Genomic DNA, 11,935 nt, shown 5'->3' on the forward strand with positions numbered 1-11,935 from the left:
TTGTATGCGCAATATCAAAGGCCAATTGGCGAACGTGCCTACAAAATCATTGTGGTTTTATTGATACCCATTTTCACCTAACATCGGAATGACTCTTATGTTCTACATTTTGAATGAGAAAATACATATACCACATTTAGTGGTTGGTAACCAATCAAAACATTTAGTTGGATTAGGGCAACTCCAACGCATCGACGCATTTTGTCCGCACACGTTCTTTAGGTTGAAACAGACAGAAATTGCGGCCCAAGGCACCCACGTAAAATGGACGGTCGTCCATTTTTCATCTGCCCCTACCCATTTTCGACGCAAATTTGAGCCGGGTTTGCGGCGGCGCGGACACTGCATGGACGCGCGCAATGCCCGCCTTGTCCTCCCCCTGCCCCACCCATTGGTGGCACAACGCCCATTATCCCCTTCCCTCCACACCCAACACCTCCGGTCATGCCGCCATCGATGTCGCTTCCCACTTCCGGCCGCTTGGACGCTGCCGAGGCCGCCGCCCCGCATCCACACACTTCCACCACCTCCATGCCGCATCGGATGCCCGCTCTTGCCGGCGTTGTTGGCCTCTTTTCGATGCCATTGTAGCACCTCTACGACCATGCCACCCCCTCGCCTCCGCCGCCACCTACCTAGCTCCAAGCTTGCCGGCCTCGCTCCACGGCCGCCTCCACTTCAACAAGCTTGCTACCTGTAACGGGGAAAGACACGAGGCTCTTCACCGGCCGACTTATCCACCACATCCGTAAGGTGTTCGACGCTTTGCCCACAAGGTACCATAGATATTGGGGATGAGTTCATCCGAAGATTCATCATCGGTCGATGAGGATTTTGTGGTTGTGACTATTCTCGTCAGTGACCACATTGCTAGGCAGCGACCAAGGTTTAGGGGCTCGATCCCGAGCCATGCTCCAGTGTTGAATCGCAACAAAGAGAGCGGCCATTACATACTCTTAGCCGATTATTTTCAGTGCACGTCCCCACTCTTCAATCCCAAACTTTTTCGGCGCCGCTTTCCGGATGGTGGGACATGTGTTTAACCGTATTTATTTTAATGTATTTGTAACAACTTAAATTTCATTTGGTTTGCAAATTATGATATTTTTATTTGGTTGTAAACTATTGATCATTGTGATGAAACTATGTGATTTAAACTTTTGGCAATATTAGATTGTATGCAAAAATTGTGTAAAACTATGGCTGCATACCGGCCACGCGAACGAAATGCTTCAGCCGGTTGGATGCACTGGCTAGCAAAATGTGGACGGGGCGGACGCCGCCCTTACTGTCGATTCAAACAGACAAAAAGCGCATCAAATCCGCGTTCGTTTGTGTCGGCGTGTTCGAGTTGCCCTTACTTTAGTGTGCCTTTTGATTGCTCTCAAGGTACTAAACCTTCTATAATTAATAAACCTGCCTAAATAACAAATATAATTAATCATTTCATCAAATATTTTTGAAATCAATCTTTTTTCGTCTTTCAAAAGAAATTATTATGTCTTTTCTTAAATTGTTACACATTTCTATAATAAAATCCTCCAATAAAATCCTCATTGCTCCAATAAAACTGGAACCATTAAGGCTACATCTACAACTGAAAACAAACTATACAATATTAACAAGTACTGTATTGTTTTCAACTAAATTTGAAATGTGAACTAATTTTTTTAACATATTGTTATATCCCTGTTACATTATCTCCTTTTGAGCACTCTGGTATAAGCAGATAGATAAGGTACGTTCATCTGATAACTTGCACAGCCTAGCGCGCTCCTGCCCCCAAGCAGCAATGCCGGCGGTGGCGTCACTACCGCCACCGGCGCCGGGGCCGGCCGCATTGCGTCGCCGGAGGTTCTCCCCCGCGTCGGCGTCTCTGCGTCGCGCCGCATCCGGAGGGGGCTCGAGCTGGCGGAGCGAGCGGCGACTCATGTCGGAGCTGGAGCGCACGGTGACGGCCGGCGCCGCGGAGCGCGTCATCCGCGGTTACGTCGGAACCAAGTCGGAGCGCGCCGCCCTCGCCGCGCTCTCCCGCCTCCTCATGGACTCCGACCCCCTCGCCGTCCCCGTGAGCCCCCGCGCACCCCTCCTTCTCTCCAACCCCTCTCCCTCTCCCTGACCTCGCTGGCGAAATTCTGAATGTTTGCCGCAGTTCTACGAAGCGGTGACCCAGGCCCGGTGGTTCAAGTGGAGCTCGATCCACGCCGCAGCCGTCGCCGCCTTGCTCGAGGCCAACGGCGCCGCGGAGGAATCCAGATCCCTCATCGCCGACTCCGCCGCGCGCCTCGAGTCCGGCGCCGATCTGGCCCTCTTCTACTGCGACCTCATGGCGGCCTTCTCCTCGCGCGGGCTGAAGCGCCGGGCCATGGATTTCTACGCGCAGCTCCGGGCGATGCCGACGCCGCTCGCCGGGGGCGGCAAGACCTACATGGCCATGATTAAATCCCTGTGCATGATGGGCCTCGCCGCGGAGGCCGAGGAGGCGCTCCGGGTGATGCTGTCTCTGGGGTACCAGCCCGATGCGTTTCAGTTCGGATTGGTGGCGAAATGCTATGGGAAGGCAGGTCAATTGGCTGAGATGGAGAGGGTGATTGCGTCCATGTCTGATGCCGGCATCCGCCTGGGCACCGGCGCGGTGAACATTGTCCTCTCATGCTACAGCGCTTGCCGTGAGCACGGTAAGATGCTAGCGTGGCTGAAGAAGATGCGAAAATTGCGTGTCACGCCAACCACGAAAGGTTACAATTTCGTGCTTAACTCATGCCCGACGGTGGTGTCGATGGCTCGCGAATTGGGCCCTTCGCTACCGTTGTCGGCGGCGAAGTTGGTGAGGAAGCTCAAGTCTACATCTCCATGGCCGGCAGAAGCTGAGGTGGTGCAGGAGCTTCTGGCAGCCTCGTCAGTGTTGAACAAGGCGATGGTTTGGTCAGAAACTGAGGTGAAGCTGAACCTACATGGGTTCAGTATAACTTCAGCCTATGTGCTGATGCTGCAGTGGGTGGACGCGGTGAAAGGGGACCGCACATTGCCATTGGAAGTGTCTGTGGTGTGCGGCGTCGGGAAGCACAGCAATGTCCGGGGCGAGCCCAAAGTGCGGGAGCTGGCACAAGAGGTTCTGAGCAGGACGGGGAGCCCTCTGCGGCTGTCCGCAAGGAACAAAGGCCGGCTCGTGGCGAAGCGAGACAGGGTGAAACATTGGCTGGCCACTGAGTGGACTTCCATGGTGCCTGAGGAGAGCACGGATCAGTCACCCAATTCAAGTGATCAGCAACAATTTTTGCCCAATCTTTTAAGAAAACTCGGGCAGTTTTTTTCCTCATTTGTGCCAGTTTCCAGATGAATGGCAAGCTGTTTATTGTAGAGTAGGAGGTTCCGAATAGGCATAATCTCTTCCTTATGGTGTAGACTGATACAAGATGGGTGTTGTGTGAATGCTGGAAAAAATATTCATCTCTTTTCGAATGGTGAACTAGGGTCTTAAAGCACGAAAGTAACTAGGCCTCTGACTGCGTATTAGACTTGTCCCTCGAGTCCTCGGCAGCTCCCTTAAGGTAATTCCACTGCCCTGCTGACATTTTTTCAACTTGTAGCTTATGTTTAACCGCTGCTTTGATGTGCCTTACTTTATGGTGAAATTGCAGAAACCTATTGAAAATGTGAAGTTTAATTGTTCCTAATAACCTCAGCTGTGTTTTTCTAGTCCTGCATAAGAACATCTATTGGATCTCGGGTATGTGCATCCTAGTACTGACATAGCTGCCTGCATCTTACCCAAAATAATCGAAGCTGATACTATTGTTTCTTGAACCGTAACAAATCTTTGTTAGTGTATAACTGCTTATTATCTTCTTGGAGTCAAGCCAGTGCCTCTATTCCTCCGAATTTGTTTTGTTTGTTTAGCCAATAAATACCGTTTTATATATTACGTGTTAGGTTTACTGTTGGAGATATTGTTACATGTGCTTTTGTTTACTTTTGAATATTTGCTGAGGTAGGTCTAATTTGTGTGTCAGATGATTTTTCTTGAAGTTCAGCAGCGAACTGTTTCTTTTAAAGTTGAAGGTGTCCATGGCTCCCTGCATTGAGATTCAGCGTGGGAAGTGTCCTGGGATGATACGATCAGTATCTTACAAAATCAACCAGGTAACACTTAGCAGCTGCATTTCTTCAGTTATTTATCTTTTTCGTGTTTTAAGAATTTTCTGTTGAAACTTGAAACTGTCGGTGTCTGCATACTTAAGGTATGTTTTCGCTGGAAATAAGTGCACCTTTTCTCGAAATTTAGTAGTGCTAAAAGGGGCATAATGCTATGCAGTTGTGGGGAGTTGAAGTTACTTTTATTTTCAGGTTGTAGATGAAAAACTTATTCAACAGGATTACAATAATAACCGGATGTCTTTTTTTGCTTAAAGGTGTAAAGATAATGGACAGTTCCTCCTGTTGAGATGAAACGACATAGATGAAGCTATGGATGTTTATGAAGGAAGATTCTTGTGGAGCCCTGAGTTAGCTCCAACCTTTCAGGTAAGATGAATTTTTTTAGTGTTCCCAATTGTGCAATTTGTTACTGGAACTGAAGCCATTTGCTATCAAACCTTTTGCTCACCAGCCATATATGGCATCTTTGGTCGGTCGAAAATATAATGTTAATTTGATTCAGATCAACAAGTAGATGAAAAAAATCCTCAGGGCCGGGTAATGGGTCCTCACAACTATTAGTTATGATCTCTTTAAGCGTTCTTTGGATAAACACTTATGGAAATTTCATGTTTCAAATGGTATTTTAAGGGAATAAAATGTGGCTTCACTGGGACTCACTCCGTGAAACCAACGATCACACAACTTAGATATGTAGAAAAACTACCGCCATGAGAACAAGGTGAGAGGCATCTTTATCCTAGATGCATACAAATTGAGTACAATGAGCTTACAAAGCTGACCATAAGCTTACACTGAATACGAAAAATTATAAAAAGGGAAGAAATAAAGTTGAAAATCAGAGAAAAAGGTTTGGAAACACCTTTTTCACTAAGGTAGTAGGTTGCACATAAATCTCCGATATTTAACCATGTCCAAATCACGTGTAAGCAGAACTACCGTGGATATCTTGCAGACAACACATATTCTTCTTCCATACTATACTGCCTGCTAGTCAATCCCGGTCCACATGCTAACTGAGAATTTGCTGCAATATCACCATCCGCCTCGAATTCCTTAGGGGATTGAGCAACTTCCAACCGCAATTCCACCTGTCTCATGGTTGGCCTTTCCTCGCCTCTTAATTTTACACATGCTACCGCAATTGCAGCGATTTCATCAATTCTGTCGCCACCCTCGCTCAGAAGTTGTGGATCTAATATCTCTGACAAATTACCTCCGGCAAATAAGATAGCAAAATGTGCCACAAGACCATTGCCTTCGGGAGCCATATAGGTAAATGGCTTCTTTCTAGTCATCAACTCTATAAGCATAACACCAAAGCTATAAACATCACTCTTCTCCGTGAGGCGCCATGTGTGCATGTACATCGGGTCCAGATATCCTAGTGTACCTTGCACATTTGTTGTTAGACCTGATCTGTCCAATGGAATGTACCTTGAAGCTCCAAAATCCGCTACCTTTGCTGTTAGAGTATCATCCAAAAGGATGTTAGCAGGCTTGACATCTCTATGGATGATAGGTACTAAAGCCGTTGAGTGAAGATGGGCAAGAGATTTTGCAGTTTCTGTTGCTATCCGTAGCCTATCATCCCATGATAGTGATCTTGGTCCTTGGACATGAAGATGATCATAGAGTGTTCCATTGGATATGAACTCATAGACCAACAATGGCACTTCTGTTTCAAGGCAACAACCATATAGTTTTACTACATTCCTATGGTTGATTTGTGATAGGATAGCAACCTCATTAATAAATTCGTCAATCTCCCTTCGAACAACCATCTTTGGTTTCTTGATGGCTACAACATGGAGGTCTGACAAAATCCCTTCATATACAGTACCATGCCCGCCACCACCGAGTTCACGAGCTTTATCAAAATTGTTTGTTGCCTTCTCTAGCTCTTCAATGTTATGATCATCCTCTCTGCAATATCAGCTCTTTGAGATACCAATTGTTGCAACAATTGCCCTCGGTTTTGCTCGAAATACCTCTGTTTCAACATTTGTGCCCTTTGATGCTTCAGTTTGTAGGAAATAAAGTATGCAAGGAGGACCAGAAGTATGAGGCCTGCCCCACTACCAACTCCGATAATGATGCTGGAACCTGGAAAAACAATACAAATTATCATTGTTTCTCCAGATAAATACCATGCGTAAATTTGTCACAAAAAGTGTTTTCATAATGTGTGGTTTTATTAGGTATTATAAATATACTCAAACGGAAAAGGTTGGTTGTGTTTTGAAGGCCATGTTCATAATTGTGTGGTTTGGTCCGTCAAATTGATTGCTTGATGTTTATTTTTTCTGAAATTGTTAACATACTTTTAATTTGAATCGTTAACTGTCATCTACTTTTGATACTCCCTCCGTTCGTAAATTGATGACATTTTTGATATTGATACAGTCTCCGATATGTATCTTTGATTTCTATTTTTGTAATTATATGGTAGTAGAAAGTTATGAATCTTATATTATATTAATATGCATGACTAATAATGTTGGTGACCATGCAAAATCAATTTATAATTTTGTAATCAATGTCACTCTTTTTACTGCATGCTTTCTAGGAAGCCATGTTATATATAGTAGACACGTGTAAGAAAGTATATTTTGCACATGTTTTTGTGATAAATAAATCTAACAATGAGAGGTAGTTGATAAAAATGAATAGTTTTCATATTAATAGTCTTATAAGATACAAAAGCTTGAACCCATGTTTTCTATACCCTCCACCGAGACTAGTAGAAGCCTTTGGTATGGATGAAAAACATTGGCAGCACATGAATACATGAGAAGGGGTGATCAAAATTGAGCACTAGCAATAATCAGATAATACCGCCGAATTTGCAGCATTTGTTGCTCACCTTTGATGAATTTGGCACGGCCACCTGGAGACAAAAAAAGAAGTTAATGACGTGTACGTAGTACTAATGATAGTACGTAATTGACCTCTATGTATGTGCAGTTAACGATCGATGGAATTGAACGAACCTTTGCATCCGTTGGGGACGTATGGGTTGCCTCCGTCGTCGTCGTTGCAGTGGCAGGTATAGCCTCTGTTCCCAAGTTTGCACTGGCTGTGCTTGCTCTTGCAGAGGTCGCAGTCCGGACGTGAGCTCACTTTGGGTGATAAGCCATTATGCAGGACTTCCCACCTAAGAAGAATGGGAACCTCCATAGCAGCTGCCGAAGTCAGTTCCCGATCTTTCCGCATCAGTTTGCCGGCGACACTCTTCTGGTCAAACCATCCTTCCTCTGCGATAAACACGAAGGCTGGCAATGGTATCAAGTCTTCAGCGACGTAGGCGTCCAACCATTTGAAAAGCAGCTCCTTGGGCATTCCATCAATGGATTCGGTGATACGCGCCTGGCAGCACCCCATGCCGTAGCAGTATTTGCCGCTACCAAAGGTGATGTGGGTGTCGTTGTGGGAGCAGAAGGAGGCGCATCCGCTGATGATGGCTGGGTCACCGTGCCCAAATAGCATCGCCTGCGTGTTGCACCCCGTGACCACGAGCTCGTTGCTGGTGGACAAGGAGTAAGGTTCCTCTCCGTAGAAAAGAAATGGGTTACCGATCAAGGGCCAGTACCAAGGCGTTGCCGACGTTGAATTGTCGCCACGTCTTATGAGGGCGTTGGTTCGGACAATGCGCACCGTGGAGTTGGCAAGGGAGATATTGACGACTCGGAGGTCGGGGTTGCCCAGGAGCAGCAGTGGAGGGTCATGGTCTCTGTTGCATGTGAGGTTGAACCCTGGCCAGTAGCACTCGGATGGGCCAATGCCGAACGGGTACGGCACCTCCACGTCCCCGCACCATGTGGCACAAGTACCTTCCAAAGAGTGGCAACATATATCATTTTGTTGAAACATAAGTTATATTGCGTGGAGAAACAGAAATTAAGTAAGCTAACCTGTAACGGTCGCAGAAGCGTTAACGCACCCACCGAATATGGAGTAGTTGCCGGTGGTTCCTGGCGGGCACCGGCACATGAAGGATCCTTCCGTGTTTCTACATTCACCATAGCAACTATTTTCTTCCTGTGACCACCGCGTGCACTCGTTGTAATCTGATATTCAATCAAGAAGGGCAATGTTTGGAGGCAGTCAACATGGTGAAAAGTGGAGATACAAACAGATTAAAATACGCCTTTCTTGTTAGAGAGATTAAAGATAGTATGACCGAACGTAGTTCTTGTATTACTCATATATTCGACGAGGTTGTAATAATTTTAGTCATGTTTTGGCAAACTTTGGGAGGACTCAAGGCTGAACTGTTGTATGGCTTGGGTCGGGACCGAAGGTCATTTTGGACTCTGTTAAGCGTGACTGTACCTGTGATTTGATTGAGTAATACAAGAATTCTTCCAAAGAAAAAGAAGGGCAATGTTTGTAATAGGCAGGCCGGTGCAACGCTCGGCCGATCGCTATCTCCACGTCACTGCATTACCTCCGAGCAATGCTAGACGTACGGGCGTCGTACGGAGGATTTACAGGCTCATTGGCTGTGATTGGTTGGAATTTGATTAAGGGGGACGGCCCCACCCTGAAAATCAGGGGGAGCAATTAGATTAGGCCACGTTGTCATCCTGTAAAGCTTTGTATGAATCATCCTGTACGTGTAGTATTATTGATTACGTCCTCCCACCCATCGTAACAGACCCGTGCGCCATGCACCGCTGTTTCTCCTTTTCTTATCCCCTTGTGAGCGTTCTTGTCCATTCATTTCCCGCCTCCTCTCTTCTTCCCCATGGATCCCAAATCAGTTCTCACCCGCCTCGCGCAAGGCAGGGGGAGGACATGGCCTGCACCTTCTCCATGCTCACGGCTTCGACGACCTTCTCCATGCTCGGGGGCGGCACTGCTAACTGCTGTGTGGCGGCGGCCTTGGGGCGGCGTGGCGGAGCAGGTGCTGGAGACGGGGGCGTCCACTAGTGCTAGAGAAGGTGTCCAGCGATGCTGCAACCGGCCGGGCATGGCGCCGCCCACCCTGGGCACGGCGATCACGCAGGGCAAGGGGTGCTGCAACCGTGGAGTGCAGATACTGGATTCATGGTGCTCAGATGATGAAACCATCGGTGGAAGATGCTGGAAGACGCAACTGCCAGTGGTGACCACACCGGCGGGTGCTAGAAGCAGGCATCAGCGGTGCTACAACCAGCCACGAAAATTGCTGGAACTGGCGGAGCCCGATGCTACGTCGAGGCGGCAATTTTTTGGTGCGGCGAAGTTTTTGCTGGAACCGGGCATCAATGGTGCTACAACCAGCCACGGAATTCGCTGGAACCGGCTTTATCGATGATAGCCATGGCGTTTCTCTATCTTTTGTTACAACTGTAGGGTTCAAAGCTGCAACCCGTGTTGCGCGGAGCTGAAAAGATGCAGCGAAGGTGAACAGGGGAGGTGACCACGGCGAACGGGCGCCAACATTGACAAGGGAGCTGAGCTGCAAGAGGGGGGCAACGGCAGAGCTGCATATGGCCGACGGCGGAGCTGCATCTGCTGCCACGGGAGTTATAGCTTTTTTTTCCAGGAGAGCTCGTGCCCTAAGGTGATGCGGTCATTGGGGACGAGCTGGGGATGGCGCTGGAGGTCCCCTCATCGGTCGGTTGTGCAGTAGATGCGCGCTGCGCGCCGATGGAAGGCGGATGTCGACTGAACATCGCGTTCTAAGCAAAGCGGGGCAGATCGGATGCCTGAATTCGCGTCAGTCGGGCGGTGCACGTGCGACCGGCCGAAAGTTTTAGGCCAGCCAACTGACACCTGTCATTGTCACCAGCCACTCAAGAAGCCAAGGATCAACAAGTAGCTAGACAAAAACCCCGAAGTCATCGTTTAAAATGACCTGTCTGGCTGTATGAAATCATCAGAAGTATCAAGAGCTAGCCACAATTATTGATATAGTACTAGGAAAATGCCGTTGCAATACAACGGGATATAAATATTCTAATATGCTAGCTTGTGATTTACCTGTTAATAATAATGTGATTATGTAAATAAATATTTATCAAATTTTGACCGTGAATTACCTTATATTTTAATTAGAAGTTTGGTAAGTAAATTAAAGTGGAATTGGTTCAGAAGGTAAGTAAATTAAGGTGACTGATTATCATATACATGGAAGGTTGGACGAAGGGGTGGTGAGAAGAAAGATGAAATGAGAACCTTACATCTCACTAGTACAAAACAGGGCTTTCGTCACAAGGCAATATTCACATTAGTCCCGGTTCAGTCACGAACCGGGACTAATGTGAGCATTGGTCCCGGTTCGTGCGGCTAAGGCATTAGTCCCGGTTCACCTGGGCCCTTTAGTCCCGGTTGGTGCCACGAACCGGGACTAAAGGGTGCGATGCTCAGGCTGGAGTAGTGAGAGGATGGGTGACCGTCCGAAAAGTTAGATGATTTGAAATGATGAGGGGTGATTAGAGATTAGAGGACAAATTGAGCAGTGATGAGGGGTGGTGATTAGAGATTAGAGGTTAAAATAATTCAGAAATTTGAAAATTCAAAAAAAAATCGCAATTTTTTTAAAAAAAAAATCATAAAATTTCCTTTAGTCCCGGTTGGTAACGGCATTAGTAACGACCCTTTAGTCCCGGTTAACCGGGACTAAAGGCCCTTACCAATCGGTACAAAAGCCCCCTTTTCTAGTAGTGTCTATATCTATATCTATACTAATATAAAAAGACGCAAAAAGGCAGATCCAATTAATCTCGGCCATTAAATCATGTTAATCCAACGACCTAGACTGCTTCAATGTCGAACGCTCAACACGTTTAGCGTGCAGTTAATTTTATGCCAAATATAGTGCTAATCACATAATAACATGCAAATAATATACTACTTAATATCCACATGCATTTAATATACTTCCAAATTAACATGCATTGCACGTACATCTTGACTAGTTCTTTTTAAGTAGTAGAGAAGAGATTACGTACAAAAATGTGACACCTATGACAGGTTTGTACCTAACCTACTAACTCATTACGTACATGTAGCAAAGCTGATAGAGTACTACTACGTACCTTTGCACCCGTCGGGGAGGTATGGGTTACCGTCGTAACCCCAATTGCACTGGCAGTTATAGCCTCCACTTCTTATAATCTTAAAGCGTTCGTTGTGGTTGCTCTTGCAGAGGCCGGGTTGTGCGGCAGCATGGCCAACAATTTCCCACGTCAGCCAAATGGGAACTGCGGCCATTGTCGACGGGTGCCAGCCTCTGCTAAGATGGTGTGAGATGAGCCTGTTCTCGAACCACCCCTGCTCCGCTATAACCGCATGCACGGGGAGTAGCTCCAGGTCCGCGCTGCGGTTCCTGCCCAACCATCTGAGCTGCACGCCATAGCCGGACCCGGACGTGCTGCTGTTGTATTCGTCGAATCTGTTGATGACGATGTCTGCGCGGCAGCAGCCCGTGCCGCCGGAGCATTTCATAGCCATGCCTTTTTCGTAGTACATTGGGTGGCAAAATTTCGTGTTTTGACCCTTTTTGCAAACAAAATCAAGATCTAACCCTGTTCGAAAATATTTCGGGATTTGACCCTTTTGCCTACCGCCAGGGGGTCTGCCGGTAGGATCATATAGCCTACCGCCGAGACCAGCGGCGGTAGCAAACTTGTCCACGTCAGCAACAATAACGGCCTCCGTGCCCCCTCCGTCACACCCTACCGCCGCTCCACCCGGCGGTAGGTTGTGTGAACCTACCGCCGGAGTTTCTGGCGGTAGGGTGTGGGCATATATAAACCGCGGGCCGGCCGCCCCCACCCCCTTCTCC

The 11,935-nt window shown here is 47.3% G+C and overlaps 2 protein-coding genes across 2 annotated transcripts; one reads left to right on the top strand and one right to left on the bottom strand.

Annotated features, from left to right (window-relative positions):
- Positions 1-1,713: 1,713 nt before the first annotated feature.
- On the top strand, positions 1,714-3,462 carry LOC123143416 (pentatricopeptide repeat-containing protein At2g17033). The gene is made up of 2 exons (XM_044562335.1): positions 1,714-2,068; positions 2,153-3,462. Exons 1-2 carry the CDS (start codon positions 1,793-1,795, stop codon positions 3,338-3,340), a joined length of 1,464 nt encoding a protein of 487 aa, XP_044418270.1. The 5' UTR covers positions 1,714-1,792; the 3' UTR covers positions 3,341-3,462.
- A 1,631-nt stretch (positions 3,463-5,093) lies between these two features.
- Positions 5,094-11,601, bottom strand: LOC123142402 (wall-associated receptor kinase 5). Its single transcript, XM_044561331.1, has 7 exons — positions 11,187-11,601; positions 8,970-9,287; positions 8,073-8,228; positions 7,152-7,991; positions 7,025-7,048; positions 6,150-6,264; positions 5,094-6,084 (listed from the first exon to the last, which is right to left on the bottom strand). Exons 1-7 carry the CDS (start codon positions 11,599-11,601, stop codon positions 5,094-5,096), a joined length of 2,859 nt encoding a protein of 952 aa, XP_044417266.1.
- Positions 11,602-11,935: the final 334 nt, after the last annotated feature.

The sequence above is a fragment of the Triticum aestivum genome, chromosome 6D (genome assembly GCF_018294505.1).
Source record: "Triticum aestivum cultivar Chinese Spring chromosome 6D, IWGSC CS RefSeq v2.1, whole genome shotgun sequence".
In the NCBI taxonomy this organism is placed as follows: domain Eukaryota; kingdom Viridiplantae; phylum Streptophyta; class Magnoliopsida; order Poales; family Poaceae; genus Triticum; species Triticum aestivum.